The sequence below is a fragment of the Zootoca vivipara genome, chromosome 2 (genome assembly GCF_963506605.1).
Source record: "Zootoca vivipara chromosome 2, rZooViv1.1, whole genome shotgun sequence".
NCBI classification, from domain to species: domain Eukaryota; kingdom Metazoa; phylum Chordata; class Lepidosauria; order Squamata; family Lacertidae; genus Zootoca; species Zootoca vivipara.
The window spans coordinates 4,627,463-4,652,880 of record NC_083277.1 but is presented as its reverse complement, the minus strand read 5'-3'; the positions used below and the strand labels follow the sequence as shown (position 1 = coordinate 4,652,880).

At 46.8% G+C, this 25,418-nt stretch overlaps 2 protein-coding genes across 6 annotated transcripts in view; one reads left to right on the top strand and one right to left on the bottom strand.

Annotated features, from left to right (window-relative positions):
• The window catches only part of LOC118080169 (RLA class I histocompatibility antigen, alpha chain 11/11-like), a 47,339-nt gene extending 42,619 nt beyond the window's left edge, over positions 1 to 4,720 (top strand). The window contains exons 4-7 of one of the 2 annotated variants that reach the window (XM_060269329.1): positions 1,554 to 1,637; positions 2,298 to 2,336; positions 3,103 to 3,135; positions 3,687 to 4,720. In XM_060269329.1, coding sequence (XP_060125312.1) covers positions 1,554 to 1,637; positions 2,298 to 2,336; positions 3,103 to 3,135; positions 3,687 to 3,709 — 179 coding nt within the window. In that variant the 3' untranslated portion in view covers positions 3,710 to 4,720. The remainder of the gene's footprint in view (positions 1 to 1,553; positions 1,638 to 2,297; positions 2,337 to 3,102; positions 3,136 to 3,686) is intronic. The other variant, XM_060269325.1, reaches the window with a different exon arrangement.
• A 3,511-nt stretch (positions 4,721 to 8,231) lies between these two features.
• On the bottom strand, positions 8,232 to 19,438 carry LOC118078157 (zinc finger protein OZF-like). Of its 4 annotated transcripts, none has more exons than XM_060269233.1 (5): positions 19,336 to 19,438; positions 17,337 to 17,575; positions 15,729 to 15,862; positions 13,774 to 13,907; positions 8,232 to 12,470 (listed from the first exon to the last, which is right to left on the bottom strand). In XM_060269233.1, exons 4-5 carry the CDS (start codon positions 13,904 to 13,906, stop codon positions 11,314 to 11,316), a joined length of 1,290 nt encoding a protein of 429 aa, XP_060125216.1. In that variant the 5' UTR covers position 13,907; positions 15,729 to 15,862; positions 17,337 to 17,575; positions 19,336 to 19,438; the 3' UTR covers positions 8,232 to 11,313. The 4 variants fall into 4 exon arrangements, with proteins under 4 accessions (XP_060125216.1, XP_060125214.1, XP_060125201.1 ...); XM_060269231.1 differs by having other exon boundaries at positions 8,233 to 12,470; positions 13,774 to 13,911; XM_060269218.1 differs by having other exon boundaries at positions 8,234 to 12,470; positions 13,774 to 13,911; positions 15,729 to 15,866.
• Between the last annotated feature and the right edge of the window lie 5,980 nt (positions 19,439 to 25,418).

Genomic DNA, 25,418 nt, shown 5'->3' with positions numbered 1-25,418 from the left:
GGATTCTCCTCCAACTCCTCCCTTCAGCAGCAGCACAGCTCAGATGGGGAACCCCCAGTTGGATCCTGTCTATGTCTCTTAAGGCAAGCAGCTGAATCGGAATCTGTAGATTTCAACATACATGCAGCCTTTTCTGACAAGTGTCTCCTAGGCCTCAAATTGGATGTCGTAGGTAAAAACTGGCCGTCACCTTTTGACTTTAAGCCCAAGTGATGTCACATAATGTGGGCAGATATTTTACTTCTTCAGAATCAAACTTACAGTCACTGCGACTGAAAAAGGGGCAATGAACTTAAAAGAGGGAGCCCCAGACTGACTGTACTTTACAGTGAAAAAGATTCTCACTCACTCTTCCTCACAATCACGCCCAGCTACAAAAACTTATATTCATCCCCACTCAGTCCAAACAAAGGCACACCGCTGGGAAGAGCAAGGAGGGTTTATTTAATAATGCTTGTCTCTCACACAAACCACCGGGAAAGCTACTTCTGCAGGAAGCGAAGCAGAATATCTAGCAGCAAAACTCGCTCTTCCCCAGCCAGGAGCCCATGCATGGACACACATCCCCACCAAGACCTCAGAGACTCCTTCTCACAAGCAGGCAAGTGAGGATTATGGAAGTGGCCCCTGAGCCACACACAGGAAGGCGAGAGGGGGCCAGGGCTCTTGTCTCGTGCTCACTCACCAGCACTACGGACTTCAACTCCAGAGATTCCACCAAAGAAAAATACCTGGACATTTTGCCTCATTTTTTAAAAAAATTCTGGACAGACATTTTAAGTCTGAAAAAAGAAGGTGTTTCCAGGAAAAACGGGACGCAGTGGCGTGACAAGGGGGGGCGATGGGGGTGGGACGTCCCGGGTGCCACCCTGGAGGGGGGTGACACTCCCCCCTGTGGCTCCCAAGCCGAGCAGCGCCGCTCCAGTGCCATGCGGGGATGGTTCCGAGGTCCTGTGCTCACGGCTTCCGCTGTGGCTGGAGGGTTCCGCCGCTGTTCCCACGCAGTGCTGGAGTGGTTTGCTGGCTGTGCAGCATGCATGTGTGTAGCACGCATGCGTCATGCATGCAGCATGGTGACACCACGCCCCCCGGGAGCATGCCCCTGGGTGCCGTTCTGGGTGCTGGAGTGGCTTCCTCCGCCCCTGACCGGACGTATGGCAACCCTATACTATACTGTACAATATGCTTTTTTCTAAGGGTCTGTGCCTTCCTAAGGCCTGTAATGCTGGGCTCTTGGGGGGGGGTCTCAGAGGGGAGGGAATCCCTTCCTATCAGGGTCATGACAGAGAAGGCTGAAGTGCATGAGCAGGAGGAGACCTGCTTTTAAGTCTTGAGTCTGTGATAAAACAGATGTGCCTGTCACCTGTCTTCCTTAAATAAATTGGTTGTTTTGAAGACCTCTAATGCTGGACTCTGGTGGGAAAAAAACTCCCTTGTATCAGGGCCACTACAGAGAGGACCTTGGCCTGTTAGGAGAGAGAAAGAGGGTCTGCTTGAGGCCTTGGGGAGCTGCTGCCACCAGTCTGAATAAAACGTCTCTTATCTCCTTTTAGTCAACCTGGGGCTCATTGTGAGAGCCATTTTGGGTATCGTGGCTGCCATCCTGCTGGTCTCTGTGATCATCTTCTTCATCCGCAGTAAGTAAACCCTGGATGTGTTTGCTGCCTCTCATGTGTCCTTCTGTTTTAGCCTCCAACTGGGAATGTGCTGGTGGAGCATTCCTGGCAACTGCCCCTTGTATCCCTACAGAGACCCTTCTCCATAAAAGCACCTTTTGAGCATGGGCCAAAAGTCATGGTGGTCATTGCTTTGCACTCACTGTGTGCTCAGGAAATTCACCAGGGAGCCTTCCTTACATATCTTTAGGCGCCAGGCAAAATTTTTTCTCTCTGACCAGGCCTTGGGCCTTTTAAATGCGAGTTAACTGGTTTGTTTTTATTATATATTTTGTGCTCTCATTTTGTATTTTTATTTGGGGAATCACTGAAATAATAATCTGAAAAGGAATGATTGAAGGGACTGGATAATGTTTCCTTCCAGCCTCTTGGAATTTATCCACTGCCTCATTTCTCCGTGTTGATATTCTAATTTAATTTTCTCATTTTTTCTACTTCTGTGTAACATGAGTTCCTTGAAAGGCTCCCCTTCTGGGCTCACCTTCCTTGGAGGTGTTTGGAAGAGACAAGAGGAGCATCTGCAGGGAAGGTTTCAGCATCTGAGAGCCAAATTGTTGAAATGAGATTGTGTGGCCTCTGGAGGTCCCTTCCAGCTCTGACCTTCTGCTTTTGTCTTCACAGGGAAACGGAGCGAGAAATTAGCCTACAAAGAAGCCTCAAGTGAGTGACTCCTCTGTCTGACATATTTTCCTGAATATGGAGCAGTAACAGGTTGTAGTTGTTTAGTCATTTAGTCATGTCCGACCCTTCGTGACCCCATTGACCAGAGCACACCAGGCACTCCTGTCTTCCACTGCCTCCCGCCCAATATGGAGCAGTAACAGGTTACAAACAGACAAAAATAAACCTGGTGGTGGCCTAGTCCTTAAGCACAAGACCCTGATGGAAAGCTTAAGCCTTTTTGCTCAGCCTGTCTGTGGGCAACAAGGGGTCCATCAGGGCCAGGAAAAGGCTGCAGAGAGACTGTTGGCTGAGGGATGGGCTCCAAAAAGCAACAGGAGGAAGAGCCGAGTGTGCGGGGAGTGGGGGATCTCTGGTTGTTTAATTTACTAGATCCTGAAGCTAAATATTTGTTTGGCTGGCTCAAGTCTGTAGATATTAGGAACGCTCCCCTCCGAATTTGGCACCACTGCTCCCCCCTATGCCTTCTGCCTTTTTGCCCTCTTCCTGCCCAGATCACACCCACCCCAGCTCTAGTCCCCCGCTGCATCCATGCCAGGATGTGCCCATCTCTCTTTGCCCTCCAGCATCTGCTTCTCGTTCCAATGCTGTCCTTGAGCCCCCTTGCCTCTGGGCTGCCTGTCCCTCAACATCCCCAGATTGAGACTAATTTGGGATGGGGTTGGAAGGAGGGAGGAGAAGGGGTGGGGGTGGGTGGGATGTCCCTCCCCGGGATCCTGACTCCTATGTTTCCTCCCTTTTGCAGCAAGTGACCAGGGGTCCGCCAGCTCCACCAGGGGTAAGTGGGGGTGCAGGTGGGAGCAAAGGGGGGCTATTGCATACAACTCCGTGGGGGACATCCCCAAATGGGGAAAAGCTTCTCCTGTTACCCACTTTGGGGCTTCCAAAAGTGACATAATCTGGAGTGTCCATTGAGGTGAAAAAAGCTCTTGTGACACATTCTGTCTGTCCATCTGAGCTCCACAGAGGATCCCCTCCATCTGAGAAACAGTTTCTACCCACAATCTGAATGACAGAGAGTCACATTTTGGGTTCTGGAAAAGGATTTCTCCTTCCGGTATGACCACTTTGTGTCCTTCTGGTATTTCCCCAAATTGTGCAGCTTGGCTCACTTGCTTGAGCTGCCCTCTGCAGGCATTTGCTCTGCAGGCCCATTTTGGTTTTGATCCGAGTATATCTTAGGTCTTATTTGACATGTTGAGGGATGGTGGCTTTCCTTGTGAGGCTGGACTAGACGGCCTTTGGGTTCCCTCTAGCTCTGTAATGGTGATGCCCCCACACCATGATGTTTGCTTAACTTTGAAACACTCCTGTTCTTTATTTCTGCAGCTTCAGACCAGCCCAGTGTGTGAGATGAGACCAGAAGGAGCCTGTCAAGTTTTGCTGTGAATTGCAGAGGCTCAGAGCTCCTGCTGTCCTTTAAAGATGTTTCTGATGTTCTTTAATCCTGGTTCTCACTCATCCATTCTGACTCCAGCTGTAACTTGAAGGAAAAGAAGTTGCAAGGAGAAGAGGCAGGTCAGGAGCTTCATGGCCACAATTTGATCTGAAATAAGCAGCCCCTTCTTTTTGGCTGCAGGCCCTCCTTCAGTTCATGAGGCTTGTTACCTGTTCCCCACAGCCTTCCAGGAGGGGTGACCCACTGAGAGTTGGACCACATGAACTCTTCCAAATGAACTAGTTTTGTTGCCTTCAATTTGCCTAATTTTTATCTCACACGTTCTTCCTTTTTCACCTGTGGCCCTTCAGGAACATCCTTCGCCTCTCTGCGGTTCCCACCATATGATTCCCACCATCTTCCTTCCCTTCTCATAGGCTGGCATCACTTAAGGAGACTCTTTCCTAGAAATAAGAATGCAATAACTCTCTTAAACCTCCGGGGGCCCCAGGACTCTTCTTGCCTAACCCAACGAATTTGCTGCACCTTGCTTTGAAGACCCTGGATGTAATTATTATTATTATTTATTTTTCCTGAAGGCAGCCCTGTTTAGGTGGGCAGGGTATAAATGATCAAATTATAATAATTTTGTAATATCTGTTCGACTGAAATGAATAAGGGTGCACCCCCTTCCTCTTTAGTGGTTCTTTCCTTCTTATCACAGGAGTTCCTGAGATTTTGACGTTTTTGAGAATATTCACAGGCTCTGGCAGGGAGGTGCCAATAATTGGTCTCCCGGTGCAAAGTGACTGAAGATCTAGGGTCCAAAGCGAGAGGGAGACAGAATCTGTGGTTTTGCAGGGGTGGGATTAAGTTACATGAGGCCAAGAGGGTCTGAAGTCTGGTCAGTGCCTGGATGGGGGACCACCTGGATGCTGTCTTTGGTTCGAGGACGAAAGAAAGGAGGGTTGGGAATATAATAAAAGAAATAGGTAGATATCTGATCTGGGGGAGGGTGGGGGGGGGAGGTGACCAAGGTAGGGTTGCCCCGAAAGTCCGCAATCCGAGGAGGAAGTTCTTCCACTGAGATGAAAAGTAGATGCCTAAAATATTTATTTTATTTCAAATTTTTATCCCTCTTGTTGTGGTAAATTGTAGTGTTGTAAAGTTCATTATGGGTTGTAAATACTTAGACCCACACAGCCAAGCTTCCATAGCTGCCAAGTCTCCCGTTTTCCCCGGGAAAACCCCTTTTTTACTTACCTTTCCCCGGTGGTCCCCCGTATCACTTCGTCTCCCGTTTTTCTCCGTTATTTTCTCCTGCCGGTGGCCATTTTTTTTCCGATTTGCCCTTCTATGGGCACCCAAAATGGCCGCCGCCAGCTTCAAAAGCCGCATCTACGCATGTCCGGAAGTGCATAGACGTCACTTCTGGTGTTGGTGGCAGCCATTTTGGTGCCCATAGATGGGCGGTGCGACACCGGAAGTTGCGTCAGAGCACTTCCTGCCATGCGCACAAGCGATTTTTGAAGCTGGCGGCGGCCATTTTGGGTGCCCATAGAAGGGCAAAGCGACACCGGAAGTTACATCGACGCAACTTCCGGTGTCAAATGGCTGCCGGTCCCGGATTCTGCAGTCTTGGAAGGTAAGCAACCTTCAATGGCTGCCCAGCTCGCTCTGCAAAGCTGCTTCTTGTTCGGACCCAGCAGAGTTACAGCGCAGCTGGAACGATGGCAGTCTGTGACTTCAATAAAACAGACTCAACTCCGTTGCTTCTAATCTATATTGGATAGATTCTAATCTTCTAATCTACCCTTCAGCTCTCTATATTGGACAAACAGGCCAAACCCTACGCCAAAGGATAAATGGACATAAATCTGACATCAGGAACCAGAAGACAGAAAAACCAGTAGGAGAACACTTCAATCTCCCAGGACATTCTATACAAGATCTCAAAGTAGCTGTCTTACTACAAAAGAATTTCAGAAATAGACTGGAAAGAGAAGTTGCTGAATTGCAACTTATCACCAAGCTCAAAACCATGGAGGGACCTGGTTTGAACAGAGATATCGGGTTCTTATCTCATTATACATGATAAGCGATCTTCAGCCATCTCCACCCTTGCTTTTTCATGCAAAACCATTTGCAGTCGTTTCTGGTCATCAACAGCTATCAGTCAGTCAATCACCCATTTCCACCACCCTTCTGAGTGATCCCCCCTCCCCATCCCTTCTCTACATAAGTGCCTGGAAACTTCCATTTCACTGTATCTGAAGAAGTGTGCATGCACACGAAAGCTCATACCAAAATAAAAACTTAGTTGGTCTTTAAGGTGCTACTGAAGGAATTTTTTTATTTTGCTTCTAATCTAACTCAACTTTATTACAGAAGCATAAAAGAAACAGCAAAACCAACAGAAGCTAGCTGCATGTTTGCAGCTCTTATCTCTAGCACTCTCTCCTACACACTCCTTGTCAGTGTTTTGAAAAAATATGGCAAAGCTTCTGACCTGCTTTGCCTGGCACAAAAGACTCCACGAAAAGAGTGTCTTTGCAGAGTATATTCTGCTTTTATTCTTAAAAGTCTTTAGCTGCAAAATGACTAACTGTACAGACATCAACACCACCAGCTTTCTCTAACCAACCAACAGGTACAATAAAATTAGGTGAGAGGTTGCATGAGTCACCGCAGGCCGCTGACTCATGCTGACTCAGCTCCCCCAGCATTAAAGAAACACCGGCCATTTTTTTTAGCCGTGACACTCCTCTCTGGCAGAAACTCATACTCGGACTCTCAGACTCAAAACCAAAACTGAACTCTGAAACAAAGGAAAATTGCATGTATCACTTGTGGGCAGACACCCAATACTTTGGCCACCTCATGAGAAGAGAAGACTCCCTGGAAAAGACCCTGATGCTGGGACAGATGGAGGGCACTAGGAGAAGGGGACGACAGAGGGCGAGATGGTTGGACAGTGTTCTCAAAGCTACGAACATGAGTTTGACCAAACTGCGGGAGGCAGTGGAAGACAGGAGTGGGGTCACGAAGTCTGACATCACTAAACGACTAAACATGTCCGACGAAGAGTCGGACATGACTAAATAACAACAACAATATTCCTGCCAGTCGCGTGGAGAAATGGGGCGGGGCGCCGGAGGGATCGTCGCACCACGGCGCCAGGGCACCCAATATGCTTAAGACGGCCCTGAGCATGGCCACCACCTGCATGTAGAATCATAGAATCATAGCGTTGGAAGAGACCACAGGGGCCATCCAGTCCAACCCCTTGCCAAGCAGGAAACACCATCAAAGCATTATTGACAGATGCCTGTCAAGCCTCCACTTAAAGACCTCCAAAGGAGACTCCACCACACTCCTTGGTAGCAAATTCCACTGCCGAACAGCTCTTACTTACCCTTCAATCCCGACAAAGGGGGTCTTGGAAAAGACATATGGCTGTGGTTTCTTAAACTGGAGGAAATACACGATCCCACTAATCTGGTAGTAATTGAATGCTTCACTTTGTTCCCTGATCAGATTCAAGGGGCATTTTGCCTTCAGTTTCCCACAGACTCCATGGGGCTTAAGCAGCAGCAGCAGTAATAGTACCAGGGGTCTCATTCTGGCTCTGCCTCCTAAACGTCTCTTGTCTGTGGTTCCTCTCACCTCCAAAGCTTGCTAGCCAGAATCATTCATGGATTATTGCAGTACCAAAGCTGCAGTCACTTCCCCATTTCTGGCAGGGCTCAGCTCAGGAGGGTGGGGGATGGGGGGAGCTTGGGCTGAAGTTTGCTCACAAGAAACTAAGAAGAGCCCGGCAGCTGGATCAGATGGAAGGCTCATCTATTCCAGCATCCTGCATCTCACAAAAGCAAAAGCAGGGCTCCTATGGGGCTGATCACACTTTCCCAAGCATTAGGCACAAGGTAGAGCTCTGGTCTAAAGTACCAAGCCTCTCGGGCTTGCCGATCATCGCAATATCAACATTTCAAATCCACATGGTGGGGTTGCTCTGTCCCAGCCCCGGCTAACCTACAGGTAGGAGTTCAAAAGCATTCTAGAGTGAGTAGATAAATAGGTACTGCTGCGGAAGGAAGACAAATGGCATTTCGGTGCACTCTGGAACTCATCACGAGTCATGCTGGCCACATGACCCAGAAAGCTGTCTGCAGACAAACACCGGCTCCCTCGGCCTGAAAGATGAGATGAGCGCTACACCCCATAGTCGAATTCGACTGGACTTAACCATCCAGGGGTCTTTTACCTTTACCTGTAGATGTTCTGAAAGTTTTTAAATACTATTACTTAAATATTGTTATTATTTATTTACTTATTTAGTTTTTTATTTTATTTTTTATTTTATTTTTTATTTAGTTATTATTTAAATACTGTTATTATTATTATTATTATTATTATTATTATTATTTCATAGAATCATAGAATCCTAGAGTTGGAAGAGACCACAAGGGCCATCCAGTCCAACCCCCTGCCAAGCAGGAAACACCATCAAAGCATTCTTGACATATGCCTGTCAAGCCTCTGCTTAAAGACCTCCAAAGGAGGAGACTCCACCACACTCCTTGGTAGCAAATTCCACTGCCAAACAGCTCTTACTGTCAGGAAGTTCTTCCTAATGTTTAGGTGGGATCTTCTTTCTTGTAGCTTGAATCCATTGCTCCGTGTCCGCTTCTCTGGAGCAGCAGAAAACAACCTTTCATCCTCTTCTATATGACATCCTTTTATTTATATATTTGAGACCACAAGGGCCATCCAGTCCAACCCCCTGCCAAGCAGGAAACACCATCAAAGCATTCCTGACAGATGGCTGTCAAGCCTCCGCTTAAAGACCTCCAGAGAAGGAGACTATTATTTATTTGTATTTATTAATTTATTATTTGTACCCCGCCCATCTGGCATTGCTGCTTTGTTGTTTGCTGTCCTGGGCTCCTTTGGGAGGACGAACAGGAGAGAAATATACTACTACTACTACTACTACTACTACTACAAATAAATAATGTCTAGAACCACAACATGGGAAAACAGGCAGGCAGGGTAGATGAGAAGATGGGTGTCACACAGCTTTTGCGTGGACAGGCGGAGTCCCCCAAACCCCCAGGCAACCCGCTGAGCGGAATAAAGACGCATAACAACGTGCTATGGGATTCAAATTGGCCACAACTTTTTAAAGATTCAGATGTAGGGAGACCTTGGTTCAGGCATTGGGCGTTATCCTTCCCAGCCCCCAGCCAGGGTTCTGGGAGGCTTTGGGGTCATCCACATGTATGGAGGTTGGGGCTGGCTCCGGAGAACATATGTTCAAGCAGAGAGAGCCCGCCCACTGTTCACCGCCGCTGGAAGGGGGAAGTGATGACGCCTATTGGCATGGTCAAGGCTTCCCCCAATACCCCGATCTTGTTGCCGCAAGGGGGGTAAGGTCTCCACCTCACGCCCCTCCCTCTATGAAAATTACCAAAGAATTCCGCCCAAGGCTTGACACTGCCAAAGTTGTGATGCATTACAGGTCAATTCTGTGTCCAGGGCAGCTGTTTATCAGCTCCATCTGGTACGCAGGCTGAGACCCTACCTGCCTGCAGACTGTCTCACCAGAGTGGTCCATGCTCTAGTTATCTCTCGCTTGGACTACTGCAACGCACTCTACATGGGGCTACCTTTGAAGGTGACCCGGAAACTAGAACTAACCCAGAATGCGGCAGCTAGACTGGTGACTGGGAGCAGCCGTCGAGACCACATAACACCGGTCCTGAAAGACCTACATTGGCTCCCAGTACGTTTCTGAGCACAATTCAAAGTGTTGGTGCTGACCTTTAAAGCCCTAAACGGCCTTGGTCCAGTATACCTGAAGGAGCGTCTCCTCCCCCATCGTTCTGCACGGACACTGAGGTCCAGCGCCGAGGGCCTTCTGGCGGTTCCCTCACTACGAGAAGCCAAGTTACAGGGAACCAGGCAGAGGGCCTTCTCGATAGTGGCACCCACCCTGTGGAATGCCCTCCCACCAGAGGTCAAAGAGAACAACAATTACCAGACCTTTAGAAGGCATCTTAAGGCAGCCCTGTTTAGGGAAGCTTTTAATGTGTGATGGATTTCTGTATTTTAATGTTTTGTTGGAAGCCGCCCAGAGTGGCTGGGGGAACCCGGCTGGTGCGCTCGGCGGTCGCACTTTAAAAATCCAGTCACTTAAATAGGATCTCAGTCTAATTCAGCAACATCTTACTGCCAGTAGTGGCCATAAGGAGGGTGTTAGTTTTCATACACGGCATGGAGGTATGTCTTATTTTCGGGGTATGTCTTATCTTTCGCAACTGCTTAAAAATGCTGCCATGGCTTACTTTATGACTACGCTTTAAAAAAGGGGAAACACGGTATATCAGACATTTTGGTGCTTTTGAATACCTTTCTTCCTGAACCAGCCACTTAAGCAGAGAACTTTCTCACAGTCTGTATCTGTATTGGATTTGAAATTGTTTTTATATACTGTTTAGGATTGTTTTTAATTGTTTTCAGATATGAAAGGCTTCTATTTATTTCTTATTGTTGTTTCGTAGGAAGAAATTCATAAGTGAAATGAACAAATAGGAGGAAGTTTCATGTGTGCATACTGCTCAAAAATGACCACACCATGCTGAGTGTGTAATTGAAGTACATCCTGGTTATCGTGACCCTTTTGACAGTGAGTTCTCACATATTTAGGGGGCACATTAAATGAGGAGGTGGGGAAGTCCCATCACATGAGGGATTGTTGCAAGAGCTGGGACCGAGCAACGGGAGCTCACCCTGTCGCGGGGATTCGAACCGCCGACCTTCGGATCGGCAAGCCTTAGGCTCTGTGGTTTAGGTCTGGTGTGCAAATGAACACCTGCTTGCACACCAACCTGCCTAAGGTGCAAAGACATTACTGTATTGGCAAATACATTACTGTATTGAATTAAATGGGGTTTTTTTATGTACATTTTCTCTTGTTTGCTATAGTTTTATGTATGCATCATTTTGCTTTCCTGTTGATGGGCATTGTCATTCATATAGTGTGCATGCACTTTGTCTTGAGATCAATTATGTGAGGTGGGGCTTACCTGCCCCCCCCCCACAGGGAGACAGAGGGAGGAGGGAGAGCTCACATTTGTGTGTGCCTATGGGACCCAGGTGGCGCTGTGGTTAAACCACTGAGCCTAGGGCTTGCTGATCAGAAGGTCGGCGGTTCGAATCCCTGTAACGGGGTGAGCTCCTGTTGCTCGGTCCCAGCTCCTGCCAACCTAGCAGTTCGAAAGCACATCAAAGTGCAAGTAGATAAATAGGAACCGCTACAGCGGGAAGGTAAACGGCGTTTCCATGTGCTGCTCTGGTTCTCCAGAAGCAGCTTTGTCATGCTGGCCACATGACCTGGAAGCTATACGCCGGCTCCCTCGGCCAATAATGCGAGATGAGCGCGCAACCCCAGAGTCGGTCACGACTGGACCTAATGGTCAGGGGTCCCTTTACCTTTTATGGAGTACAGAAGTTTAAGAGTCTGGAAAGCAGTTACCAAACTTAAAACCATGGATCTCATTATACATGATAAAGCTATCATGGTTTCTTCACTGTGTGAGTCCATCGATGTTGTCTAAGTGCATCAATACGACTGAAGGTCCTTCCACACTCCGTACATTTAAAGGGTTTCTCCCCTGTGTGAATTCGTAAATGTTTTTTAAGGTTGCAACTTTGATTGAAGCAACTTCCACACTCCATACATTTAAATGGTTTTTCTCCTGTGTGAATTCGTAGATGTGTTGTATAGTTTCCACTTTCTGTGAAAGTCTTCCCACACTCCATACATTTAAATGGTTTATCCCCTGTGTGAATCCGTTGATGTTTTCTATGGCTTCCACTATCCGTGAAAGTCTGCCCACACTCCATACATTTAAATGGCTTCTCCCCTGTGTGAGTTCGCTGGTGTGAAGTGAGGGTTGACTTCACGCTAAACCACTTTCCACACTCCATACATTCATATGGTTTCTCCCCTGTGTGAGTTCTCTCATGTAAAGTGAGGGTTGACTTCAGGCTAAAGCACTTTCCACACTCCTTACATTCAAATAGCTTCTCCGCTGCGTGAATTCGTAGATGTTTTGCATGGCTTCCACTATCCGTGGAAGTCTTCCCACACTCCATACATTTAAAGGGTTTCTCCCCTGTGTGAATTCGCTGGTGTACAGTAAGGTGCTGGTTCCGTCTGAAACACTTTCCGCACTCCATACATTTGAATGGCTTCTCCCCTGTGTGAATTATTTGATGTGAACTAAGGGACGCATGATCAATGAAGCTCTTTCCGCACTCCAAACATTTAAAAGTTTTCTCCCCTGTGTGATTTTGTAGATGTTTTTTAAGGTTTCCACTTTGACTGAAGCTCCTTCCACACTCCACACATTTAAATGGTTTTTCTCCTGTGTGAATCCGTTGATGTTTTCTATGGGTTCCAGAATCAGCAAATGTCTTTCCACACTCCATACATTGAAACGGTTTCTCCCCTGTGTGAATTCGCTGGTGTGCTGTAAGGTATGTCTTCTGCCTGAACGACTTTCCACATTCCATACATTTGAATGGTTTGTCCTCTGTGTGAGTTTGCTTGTGAGAAGTAAACTTTGTCTTCTGCATGAAGCACTTTCCGCACACCACACATTTAAATGGTTTCTTCAATAAAATTCCAGGTGACTTCTCGGAATTCTGACTATTGTTTCCATCACGTGCTTGGGGAGGAAAGAAAATGCTGTTAGGCTTCCAAGGAAGAGGAAGAAGTAACACAACACACATCTGGTGCAAATAGCACCTCTTATTTCAATATCTCTTACGTTCTCCCTTTTCCTTTTTATATTCCATTTTTTAAGGAATGCAGCGAAAATAATGTCAAATTATAATAATGCCAAGTGTTACAATTAAGGCAGCAAATTAAAACTTTCCTCTTTTCCCAGGCTTCTGCCTAATTAAATCATCTCTTTAAATTTGCAGGGGAGGGGGTTCTGTTTCGGTTTTTACAATGTTATGTATTTTTCTATTTTCTGTGATGCTTAGATGAAGGGTGGTATATGAACAATTCTATGTACACTTGGAAGAGACCCCGAGGGTCCTCTTGTCCAAACTTCTGCAATGCAGCAATCTCGAATCTGCATCTAACCTCTGCTTAAAAGCCCCCAAAGGAGGAGAGTCCACCACTTTCAGAGGGTGTCTGTTCTGCTGTTTAGCTGGATTCACATTTCTTGTAATCTGAATCCATTGGATCAGCTCCTACCCTCCAGAGATGAAGATAACCAGCTTGCTCCATCTTCACGTGAAGATAGATATCTGAAGATGGCATATCTCTTCCCAGTCTCCTTTTTCCCAGTCTCCTTTTACGCAAACCAAGCTTCCTCAGCTATTCCTCATAAGGCTTGGTTTCCAATCCCTTGATCATGTTAAGCTTGTGGTCTACTAAGGCCCTGAGACTTGGACTACTGGCAACCCAGGTGTCCTCCATCTTATATATGTGCAGCTGGTTATTCTAGCTGCTCTAGAAGGATACCATGGTAGAGGGAATCGAAAGTTGCTGAGAGGACAAGGAGAATTAGTAGGGTCACGGTTCTGCTGCCTCTTTCCCAACAGAGGTCATCATACAGGGCAACCAAAGCAGTTTCTGGGACAAAACTGGTCCAAAATCCAATTAAAATGGACCTAGAAAATCAGCTTCCTAAAAGGCCACCTGGATCTTGTCTGCAACCATACGGTCAAGAACAGGCATCCCCAAACTGCGGCCCTCCAGATGTTTTGCCCTACAACTCCCATGATACCTAGCAGGACCAGTGGTCAGGGGTGAGAGGAATTGTGGTCCAAAACATCTGGAGGTCCGAAGTTTGGGGATGGCTGGTCAAGAACCTTGCCTAAGAAGGGGAGACCAGCAACTATCCAGGAGTCCTGCAGAGGAAATAGCACCTACAATTCAAATGCCTGGGAAAAGGTTTTCCTCTTCACCATCTATTGATCCATTTATGTCCCCATCGCCACTCCCCTGGAACTCACCAGATGTCTCTGAGGGCCCTGGGAGAAAATGCTCAGAGGTTGTGGGGAGGGATGCAGGAGGCAGTCTGATAAGGTCAACTGTCCATCGCCCTCCTTCCATCCTTGCTAGGTTTGCAGGTTCAGCCACTTTCATCCTTCCTTTTTAAAAAGTTTTTATTGAACAATTTTTAAAATAATACATTATCTATCACATTGTCAATTACATTTCCTCCCCTTTTTATCCCCTCCCCTCCTCTCCGTCCCTCCTTCCCAATACTTCCCTCAACTCCCCCCCTTTTTTCTCTCACACGGTTTACTCTGCATGTTATCAAATTGTACATATCTTCACCTTATCTACCCTATATTCTACTAATAAATTATGGGTGTTTATTCAAAACCTGCTAAGGAGTCCTATTTGTTTTGATGTCGTTAAGTAATTTCTTTTAAAAATCCCATTTTTCTTTAAACTCATGGTTGTCCTTCTCTCACAGTTTGTATCTCAGCTTTGCCAGTTCCTCATAACTCATCAATTTTTCTTGCCATTGCTCTTTCATAGGGATTTCCTCAGTCTTCCATACCTTTGCGAACAAAACTCTCGGCACTGTTCTAGCATACTACATAAATAGGTTCCTTGATTTCCTTCACAGGTCTTGCCCTAGAATCCCTAACAAAAATGCTTCTGGTTTTTTAACAATGTTCTTTTAAACATTTTTTTCAGCTCATCCTATATAATAAAGTCCAAGTGTCTCTGCGTCCAGTTTTCCCGTGTGTCCCTGGGTTACTGCACATGGGCCCCAGGGACACAGGGATTGGACAGCAGAGACTGGACGCACACACACGTGCACTCTCCCCCCCACCTACCGTTTCCCTGCGGCTGCCAACCGCCGCTCCTGGCTGGACTGAGCGTTGGCGGGGGGGGGGGGAGCGCGCACGTGTGTGCGTCCAGCAAGCGCTTCTCCAAACCCCGGGATGTCTCCTTCCTGTCGCTTCCCGTTTGAGCTGGTAGTGGTGCTCCTGCTGACGGGCCAGCCGGTCACCCCCGCCGAAGCCTCCCAGTCCCCGGGCTCCGGCTCCTGCTGCTGCGGCTCCGGCGGCCAGGCTTTCCCCGTCGTCATCGTAGGCGAAGCCTGCGACGAAGCGCACCATGGCTGAGGGAGGCGGCTAGGCCCAGGCGCCGGACTCCGCCTCCCCTCGTGCCTTCCCCTCGCGCGCTCGACGGAGGAGCCCATGAGACGAGCGACGAGGCCGCAGCCTTCCCTCCCTCTCTGCACTCAGCTGCGGGGCACGACGGGATAGCGAGTTTGTTTACTTGCGTTCCTGGCGCGCCCCGCAGCCGAGCGCACAGAGAGAGAGAGAGAGAGAGAGAGAGAGAGAGAGAGAAGGCCGCGGCCCCGCTGCTCCTCTCACATATCCCCTAGCGCCTGTTTTCTAAACGGGCTGAACGACACTAGTTATATATCATCTCCCAATTTTTTAAACTTCTCTACATTCCCACCACATATGGTAAAAAGTTCCCTCCTTTTCCTTACATTTCCAACATTTATTTGATCCAGTTTTATACATGTTTGCCACTTTAGCAGGTGTAATATACTATCTCTACATCATTTTCATATAATTTTCCTTCAGGAGAGAACAATCAAATTTACTTTCCACAATTATCCCCAGTCCTCAAATTGTATGTTGTGTCCTACATCTTGTGCCCATTTGATCGTGTTAAGCTTGTGGTCTACTAAGGCCCTGAGTCATGTACTACTAGCAAGCCAGGTTTTCTGTTTTAATATTGTGAGCTGTGCAGCGATGCTTAGATGAAAGGTAGTATATGATAAATTCTATGGAAACTTGGAAGAGACCCCACAGGCTCTCTTGTGCAATACCCTGCAGTGGAAAGAGCACCTAAAACTCAAAAGCCTTGGAAAAGGATTTCCTCTTCACCATCCATCTATCTGTGTCCCTGTCTCCACTCCCCTGGAACTCACCAGATGTCTCTGAGGGCCCTGGGAAAAAATGCTCAGAGGTTTTGGGGAGGGATGCAGGAGGCAGTCTAATAAGGTCAACTGTCCATCTTCCTCCTTCCATCCTTGCTCGGTTTGCAGGTTCAGCCGCTTTCAACCTTCCTTTTTTAAAAGTTTTTATTAAACAAATTTAAAAGAATACATTATCTATCACATTGTCAATTACATTTCCCCCCCTTTTATCCCCTCCCCTCCCTTCCTCCCCCCTTCCCAAGACTTCCCTCAACTCCCCCCCTTTTATTCTCACACGGTTTTCTCTGCATATTATCAAATTGTACATATTTTCACCTTATCTACCCTATATTCTACTAATAAATTGTGGGTGTTTATTCAAAACCTCCTAAGGAGTCCAGTTCATTTTGTTGTCTTTTTAAGTAATTGGTAAAAATAAACAAATCCCATTCTTCTTTAGAATCCCTAACAAAATGCTTCTGGTTTTTTAACAAATGTTCTTTTAAACATTTTTTTTCAGTTCATTATATATCATCTCCCAATTTTTTTAAACTTCTCTACATTCCCACCACATGTTTGATTTATTTGATCCAGTTTTATACACGATTCCCACTTTAGCAGGTGTAATATACCATCTATACATCATTTTCATATAATTTTCCTTCAGCAAAGAACAATCAGTACATTTTAAATTTATTTTCCACAATTTTCCCCAGTTCTCAAATTGTATGTTGTGTCCTACAACTTGCGCTCATTTCATCATGTTAAGCTTGTGGTCTACTAAGGCCCTGTTTTCTGTTTTTATATTGTAATCTGTGCAGCGATGTTTAGATGAAGAAATTCTATGAGAAATTCTATGTAAACTTTCCTGTGGGCTCATCTCTGTCTCTTTAAATTGTGTGGGTGGGTGTACTGTTTCGGTTGTTAGAATGTTATGTATTTTTCTATTTTCTGTGATGCTTAGATGAAGGGTGGTATATGAACAATTCTATGTACACTTGGAAGAGACCCCGAGGGTCCTCTTGTCAAAATTTCTGCAATGCAGCAATCTCGACTTAAGCATCTAACCTCTGCTTAAAAGCCCCCAAAGGAGGAGAGTCCACCACTTTCAGAGGGTGCCTGTTCTACTGTTTAGCTGGATTCACATTTCTTGTAATTTGAATCCATTGGATCAGCTCCTACCCTCCAGAGATGAAGATAACCAGCTTGCTCCATCTTCACGTGACAGCACTTTAGATAGATATCTGAAGATGGCATATCTCTTCCCAGTCTCCTTTTATCCAGGCTAAGCAAACCCAGCTTCCTCAGCTATTCCTCATAAGGCTTGGTTTCCAGTCCCTTGATCATGTTAAGCTTGTGGTCTACTAAGGTCTTGAGACATGAACTACTGGCAAGCCAGGTTTTCTGTTTTTTATATTGTAATCTGTGCAGTGATGCTTAGATGAAGGGTCGTATATGAGAAATTCTATGCAAACTTGGAAGAGACCCCACAGGCTCTCTTGTGCAATCCCCTGCAGTGGAAATAGCACCTAAAACTCAAAAGCCTGGGAAAAGGTTTTCTTCTTCGCCATCCATCTATTGATCCATTTATGTCCCTATCTCCATTCCCCTGGAACTCACCAGATGTCTCTGAGGGCCCTGGGAGAAAATGCCCAGAGGTTCTTGGGGAGGATGCAGGAGGCAGTCTGATAAGGTCAACTGTCCATCTTCCTCCTTCCATCCTTGCTAGGTTTTCAGGTTCAGCCTCTTTGGTCCTTCCTGTGGAGCTCAGAAGCTGCAGGTTCCTGGGAGGGAAGAAGAAGGAAAGGGAGCCTCAGAGGCCATTCAGGGATTCTCCTGCCCAAAACATTCTGCAGCCTCTAGAGAAGGGGAAGGGGAAGGAGAAGCAAGAGAAGGAGAAAGAGAAGAATTTGGATTTGATATCCCGCTTTATCACTACCCTAAGGAGTCTCAAAGTGGCTAACATTCTCCTTTCCCTTCCTCCCCCACAACAGACACTCTGTGAGGTGAGTGAGGCTGAGAGACTTCAGAGAAGTGGGACTAGCCCAAGGTCACCCAGCAGCTGCCTGTGGAGGAGCGGAGACGCGAACCCGGTTCCCCAGATTACGAGTCTACCGCACTTAACCACTACACCACACAGACTCTCCAAATGGGGTACCCCCTTCCAAAAAGGAGCCCCATTTTTAAAGTCTTTTTGTGTGATACCAATTCAATCTGTGCCCTCCCCGCCAGGGTTTACTTGTGAGTAAATCTGCACAGTGTTTGCTCTGCATATTCCTCCTCTTTGGACACCCAAAACATGCACCAGGTGAGAGACTTTGGAGATGACTGTTCCCCTCCCTTCCTCCATCCAGGGCTTTCTTGACTTTTCTGCTTGGGGGGAGGGTTCCCCTCCAGCCCCCATCCATCCATTTCTCCTTCTCCACCCACAGTCCCTTGGAAATCAGCACCTCTCCCAGCCTCGGATAGTGATGATGATTGCAGATCCAGCCTCTTTTAAACTATTATGCAGAGCCCAAAGTCTAAACAAGTTGTGATGTCCTGGGGGGGGGGAGGCAGCCCCAGACCCCCCCCAGAGATTTCCCTCCCTAAGTGGCACCCTAGCAACTCCTCCTACAGGAAAAGAAGGGTGACTTCCACCTGAACCCCTGCAGAGTCATGCCCGAAAGAGGATCTTCCCCACGCCACCATTAAAAAACACTCCTTTCCTCTTAAGAACATCACCAGAGTCCTGCTGGATCAGGCCAAATGGAGCACCTAGTCCAGCCTCCTGGCCTCAGGGTGGCCAGCCAGCCAGCAATAGTGACCCAGGTGAACCAATGGTCTAATTCGGGGTCATGCAGCATCCTACCTTGGGAGCCCCCAGTCCCCAAGGGAGGAGCAGTTTCTAAGTAGGAAGAGGGAGAAAGGAATTGGGACCCCTTCCCCCATTTATAGAAGTGACTTTAAGGAGATTCCTGGGCAGGAGGGAGAAGCCAAGGCGGCCCCTCCAGAGATTTCCCCGCCAGTGCCCAAGATGGAGCCTTTTCTACCAAATGACACGTCTCTCTCTCTGCTCCCCAGGGGTGCAAACTTGAATAAAATATGGTGGGGACAGGCAAGCCCCGCACTGAAGATATCTCGCCTTGCACTAGGTAAAGGGACCCCTGACCATTAGGTCCAGTCGTGACTGACTCTGGGGTTGCGGCGCTCATCTCGCTTTACTGGCCGAGGGAGCCAGCGTACAGCTTCCAGGTCATGTGGCCAGCATGACAAAGCCGCTTCTGGCGAACCAGAGCAACACACGGAAACGCCATTTACCTTCCGGCTTGGAGCGGTTCCTATTTATCTACTTGCACTTTGATGTGCTTTCGAACTGCTAGGTTGGCAAGAGCTGGGACCGAGCAACGGGAGCTCACCCCGGTTGTGAGGATTCGAACCGCTGACCTTCTGATCGGCAAGCCCTAGGCTCTGTGGTTTAACCCACAGCGCCACCTGATAGGACCCTATCAGTCACACCCAGAAGGAGAAAGTGGGGATCGGACACTTCTTCCTTCCCTCCCCGTCTCCAAGCTGAGCGCGCCCCCCCCCCCCTCCAGAAATAAAGGAAGCCCCTTCTGCTTCTGATCTGGCCACTTACTAGCTTTTGCAGAGTGTGCTTCGGGGGCTTTTGCGCGCAGACGACGCAGCAGATCTTGCGATGTTTCCGCCGGTCCCTTCCTGCCCACCAACCAGCCCCCTGTGGGCGGGGAGAAATGCTTGAAGAACGGAACAGGCTACACTTCCCAGAAACCTCTTTGTCTTTGTGGGGTTTTTTTGGCAATAAGAGACTACAATTCCCAGCAGCACTTTATCTCCCAGGCTCCCTTGCAGCTGCTGCAAAGCGGGAGGCCGGCTGCCTCTGTTGATAGGCGGGAAAGATTTGCAAGATTTGCAGCGTGGTCGGCGCGCAAAAGCCTCTGAAGCGCACTTTGCAAAAGCTGGTAAGTGTGGGATCAGAAGCAGAAGGGACCCCCCTCCCCTTTATTTCTGGAGGGGGCGCGTTGACTTTGGGTCATGAAGACGGGGAGGCCCTTCTCGATCTGAGTTTTTGCTTTCGCTTCTCTTGCATGATTTTTCAGCTGCAAAGAAGGGGAAGAGGCCCTGGAGCCCCGCTTTGTCCTCCTGGAAGGCGATCGAGAGAAAGGATAGGGTCTTTACAAATGAGCAAGGGGTGGGGTAGGGAGGTGGAGTTGCCCTCCTCCTTTAATGTTTTCTTTTGAAATTTTTTAAGATAATCTACGTTGCTTTGAATGTGTACTTTATATATCACTTTCCTCAGTAATGTTTTATTCTGAACTTTATTATTTTAATGTGTTGCAAACCGCTCTGAGATTTTTTTATATAATATAAAACCATTTCAGTGTATAAAGCCATTCATATAAAGCAGTATGAAAATGAAATGAATGACAGTAATAATTCTAGACAGAAAAATATTTTGCAGGGTGCAAAGGGCCCCACTTTTCTCTTTATTGAATGTGTGATTTTGCAGAAGTGTGTGTTGCCCATATTTTTAAGAAAGCTCCCTTGGGCCTCTCCAAATAAATTTATATACACCTTGCAATCAAATTATTCAATCCCCATTGCAAATCAGGTTTATTATCAAAGTTTACAGACTTCCAGCTGTTTGCAGTAAGCAAATCAAACAAAATCAATTGAAATAATACAACTAAAGTTGTACCTTGGAAGTCGAACGGAATCCATTCCGGAAGTCCATTTGACTTCCAAAACATTCGGAAAGCAAAGCGCGGCTTCTGATTGGCTGTATGTAGCTTTTAGAAGACATCTGAAGGCCGCCCTGTATCGGGAGCTTTATAATGTTTTTATTTTTATATTGTTTAGATACTATAAGCTACCCAGAGTGACTAGGGAAACCCAACCAGAGGCTGGGGTAATAATAATAATAATAACAATACAGTCATGCCTCGGTTTAAGTACACTTCGGTTTGAGTACTTTCAGTTTAAGTAATCCATGGACCCGTCTGGAACGGATTAATCCACTTTCCATTACTTTCAATGGGAAAGTTTGCTTCAGGTTAAGTAGCTCCTGCCAACCTAGCAGTTCGAAAGCACGTCAAAATGCAAGTAGATAAATAGGAACCGCTACATCGGGAAGGTAAATGGCGTTTCTGTGCACTGCTCTGGTTCGCCAGAAGTGGCTTTGTCATGCTGGCCACATGATCTGGAAGCTGAATGCCAGCTCCCTCGGCTAGTAAAGCGAGATGAGTGCTGCAACCCCAGAGTCAGTCACGACTGGACCTAATGGTCAGGGGTCCCTTTACCTAGTGCAAGGCGAGATATCTTCAGTGCGGGGCTTGCCTGTCCCCACCATATTTTATTCATCTTTCTCCTTCTCCTGCTTCTCCTTCCCCTTCCCCTTCTCTAGAGGCTACAGAATGTTTTGGGCAGGAGAATCCCTGCATGGCCTCTGAGGCTCCCTTTCCTTCTTCCTCCCTCCCAGGAACCTACAGCTTCATAGAATCATAGAATCATAGAGTTGGAAGAGACCACAAGGGCCATCCAGTCCAACCCCCTGCCAAGCAGGAAACACCATCAAAGCATTCCTGACAGATGGCTGTCAAGCCTCTGCTTAAAGACCTCCAAAGAAGGAGACTCCACCACACTCCTTGGCAGCAAATTCCACTGCCGAACAGCTCTTACTGTCAGGAAGTTCTTCCTAATGTTTAGGTGGAATTTTCTTTCTTGTAGTTTGAATCCGTTGCTCCGTGTCCGCTTCTCTGGAGCAGCAGAAAACAACCTTTCTCCCTCCTTTATATGACATCCTTTTATATATTTGAACATGGTTATCATATCACCCCTTAACCTTCTCTTCTCCAGGCTAAACATACCCAGCTCCCTAAGCCGTTCCTCATAAGGCATCGTTTCCAGGCCTTTGACCATTTTGGTTGCCCTCTTCTGGACACGTTCCAGCTTATCAGTATCCTTCTTGAACTGTGGTGCCCAGAACTGGACACAATACTCCAGGTGAGGTCTGACCAGAGCAGAATACAGTGGTACTATTACTTCCCTTGATCTAGATGCTATACTCCTATTGATGCAGCCCAGAATTGCATTGGCTTTTTTAGCTGCTGCATCACACTGCTGACTCATGTCAAGTTTGTGGTCAACCAAAACTCCTAGATCCTTTTCACATGTACTGCTCTCAAGCCAGGTGTCTCCCATCCTGTATTTGTGCCTTTCATTTTTTTTGCCCAAGTGTAGTACTTTACATTTCTCCTTGTTAAAATTCATCTTGTTTGCTTTGGCCCAGTTGTCTAATCTGTTAAGGTCATTCTGAAGTGTGATCCTGTCCTCTGGGGTGTTAGCCACCCCTCCCAACTTGGTGTCATCTGCAAACTTGCTCAGGATTCCCTCAAGCCCATCATCCAAGTCATTGATAAAGATGTTGAACAAGACTGGGCCCAAGACAGAACCCTGTGGCACCCCACTAGTCACTACTCTCCAGGATGAGGAGGAGCCATTGATGAGCACCCTTTGGGTTCGGTCAGTAATCCAGCTACAAATCCACTGAATGGTAGCATTGTCTAGCCCACATTTTACCAGCTTCTTTACAAGAATATCATGGGGCACCTTGTCAAAGGCCTTGCTGAAATCAAGATAGGCTACATCCACAGCGTTCCCTTCATCTACCAGGCTTGTAATTCTGTCAAAAAATGAGATCAGATTAGTCTGACATGACTTATTTTTCAGGAACCCATGCTGACTTTTAGTGATCACAGAGTTTCTTTCTAGGTGCTCACAGACTGTTTGCTTAATGATCTGCTCTAGAATCTTTCCTGGTATTGATGTCAGGCTGACTGGGCGGTAATTGTTTGGGTCCTCTCTTTTCCCCTTTTTGAAAATAGGGACAACATTTGCCCTCCTCCAGTCTGCTGGAACTTTGCCTGTTCTCCAGGAATTTTCAAAGATTATTGCCAGTGGTTCTGAAATCACCTCTGCCAGTTCTTTTAATACTCTTGGATGTAGTTCATCTGGCCCTGGAGACTTGAATACATCTAAACTAGCCAAGTATTCTTGTACTACCTCCTTACTTATTCTGGGCTGTGTTTCCCCTGCTGAATCATCTGCTCCATATTCTTCAGGTCGGGCGTTGTTTTCTTTCTTGGAGAAGACTGAGGCAAAGAAGGCATTGAGGAGTTCTGCCCTTTCTCTGTCCCCTGTTTGCATTTCACCATCTTCTCCTCTGAGTGACCCCACTGTTTCCTTGTTTTTCCTTTTGCTACGGACATACCCATAAAAGCCCTTTTTGTTGCTTTTAACCTCTCTGGCGAGCCTGAGTTCATTCTGTGCTTTAGCTTTTCTGACTTTGTCTCTACACGTGCTGGCTATATGTTTGAATTCCTCTCTGGAGATTTCCCCCCTTTTCCATTTTTTGTACATATCCCTTTTAAATCTTAACTCAGTCAAAAGTTCTTTAGATAGCCAGCCTGGCTTCTTTAGGCACCTTCCATGTTTCCGTCTCATTGGTATTGCCTGAAGTTGTGCTTTTAATATCTCCCTTTTAACAAACTCCCAACCATCATGAACTCCCTTCCCTTTTAGTATTACTGTCCATGGGATTTCACCCAGCGTTTCCCTAAGTTTTCTGAAGTCGGCTTTCTTAAAGTCTAGAATTTGGACCTTAGTATGCTTGGTTGCTCCTTTCCGCTGGATTATAAACTCCAGAAGAGCATGGTCACTCCCACCTAATGATCCTGCCACTTCTACCCCACTAACCAAGTCATCACTATTGGTTAGGACCAGATCTAAAATGGCTGATCCTCTTGTTGCTTCTCCCACTTTCTGGACAATGAAGTTGTCTGCAAGGCCAGTGAGGAATCTGTTCGACCTTATGCTCTTGGCTGAGTTTGACATCCAACAAATATCAGGATAGTTGAAATCCCCCATTACTACTATCTCACTTCCTTTGGAATGCTTGGCCATCTGTTCCAGGAAGGCATCATCTGTGTCCTCAGTTTGGCTTGGGGATCTATAGTAAACTCCCACAATGAGATCACTGTTGTTTTTCTCTCCCTTAATTTTGACCCAGATACTCTCAATTTGGCTTTGAAGTTTTAAATCCTGGATCTCTTCACAGGTATACATATCCCTAACATATAAAGCTACTCCTCCTCCTTTCCTGTTTGGTCTATTTCTCTTAAATAGATTGTATCCCTCTATTACTACATTCCAGTCATGAGACTCATCCCACCAGGTTTCAGTGATGCCTATTATGTCATATTTAGTTTGCTGTACCAAGAGCTCAAGTTCATCTTGTTTATTTCCCATGCTCTGTGCATTAGTATACAGACATTGAAGACCGTTGATCATTCCCCCATGTCTCTTATTTAAGGATATTTTCGTCCCACCACTAGGTCTGCATGCTGCTTGCTCCATTTGGTCCTTGACATTTGGATGATCATCTTCAGCATTTGATAGACTCCTACCTTCAGGACCACTGTCTCCCTCCCCCACATAAGTCAGTTTAAAGCCCTCCTGATGAGGTTTTTGAGTTTTGTGGCAAAAACATTCCTCCCAACTTTTGTGAGGTGCAGTCCATCACTTGCCAGAAGTCCATCTTCAAGAAACTGCAGACCGTGATCTAGGAATCCAAACCGTTCCTGTTTGCACCATTTGCGAAGCCAGTTGTTCACTTCCCCTATTTTTCCCTCTCTCGCTGGGCCATGTCGTTCAACTGGGAGGACAGAAGAGATGACAATTTGTGCATCTAATTGCTTCAACTTCCTGCCCAGAGCCTCATAATCATTTTTGATCTTCTGTAAGCTATGGCTTGCAGTGTCATTGGTTCCCACATGCACCAAAAGGAAGGGGTATTTGTCGGTGGGTTTTATGATTCCTTGCAGCCGTTCTGTTACATCTTTGATCTTGGCCCCAGGTAGACAGCACACCTCTCGAGACATCTTGTCAGGCCCACAGATCACTGCTTCTGTACCCCTCAGTAGGGAATCCCCAATCACCACTACACGCCTCTTCATAGGCTTGGTTGGGATTCTTCTATGTGCTGTCCCTTCCAAGGTTACCTGCATATTTCCAGAGGACTGACTTGGTTGCTCGTCTTCATATTCCTCATCAACTGTGATGAGGGAGAGATCCTCAGCTCCTCAGGAAAGACCAAAGAGGCTGAACCTGCAAACCTAGCAAGGACGGAAGGAGGAGGATGGAGAGTTGACCTTGTCAGACTGCCTCCTGCATCCCTCCCCACAACCTCTGGACATTTTCTCCCAGGGCCCTCAGAGACAACTGGTGAGTTCCAGGGGAGTGGAGATGGGGACATAGATGGATCAATAGATGGATGGTGAAGAGAAAAACCTTTTCCCTGGCATTTGAATTTTAGGTGCTATTTCCTCTGCAGGACTCCTGGGTAGTTGCTGATCTCCCCTTTTCAGGCAAGATTCTTGACCACTTGCTTGGAGAGTATTCTTCAGCCCTGTGGAACCTTCAATGTGGGATTCCTCAGGGTTCAATTTTATCCCCTTTGCTGTATAACGTCTATATGATACCACTAAGTGGAGTTACCCAGAGGTTTGGAGTACCTTGTCAGCAATATGCTGATGACACTCAGCTCTATATCTCATACAGGCAGCAGGTGTGCTAGACCATTGTCTTGCCTCGGTAATGGACTGGATGAGATCCAACAAACTGAAGCTGAATCCAGATAAGACA

Coding starts and splice junctions, on each gene's coding strand:
- LOC118078157 (XM_060269218.1), bottom strand. CDS start 17,436: ATGGAAGGAGGAAGATGGACAGTTGACCTTATCAGACTGCCTCCTGCA. Junction 15,867..17,336: donor AGGGCCCTCAGAGACATCTG/GTGAGTTCCAGG, acceptor CTTTTAAAAAAG/GAAGGTTGAAAGCGGCTGAA. Junction 13,912..15,728: donor AGGGCCCTCAGAGACATCTG/GTGAGTTCCAGG, acceptor CTTTTTAAAAAG/GAAGGATGAAAGTGGCTGAA.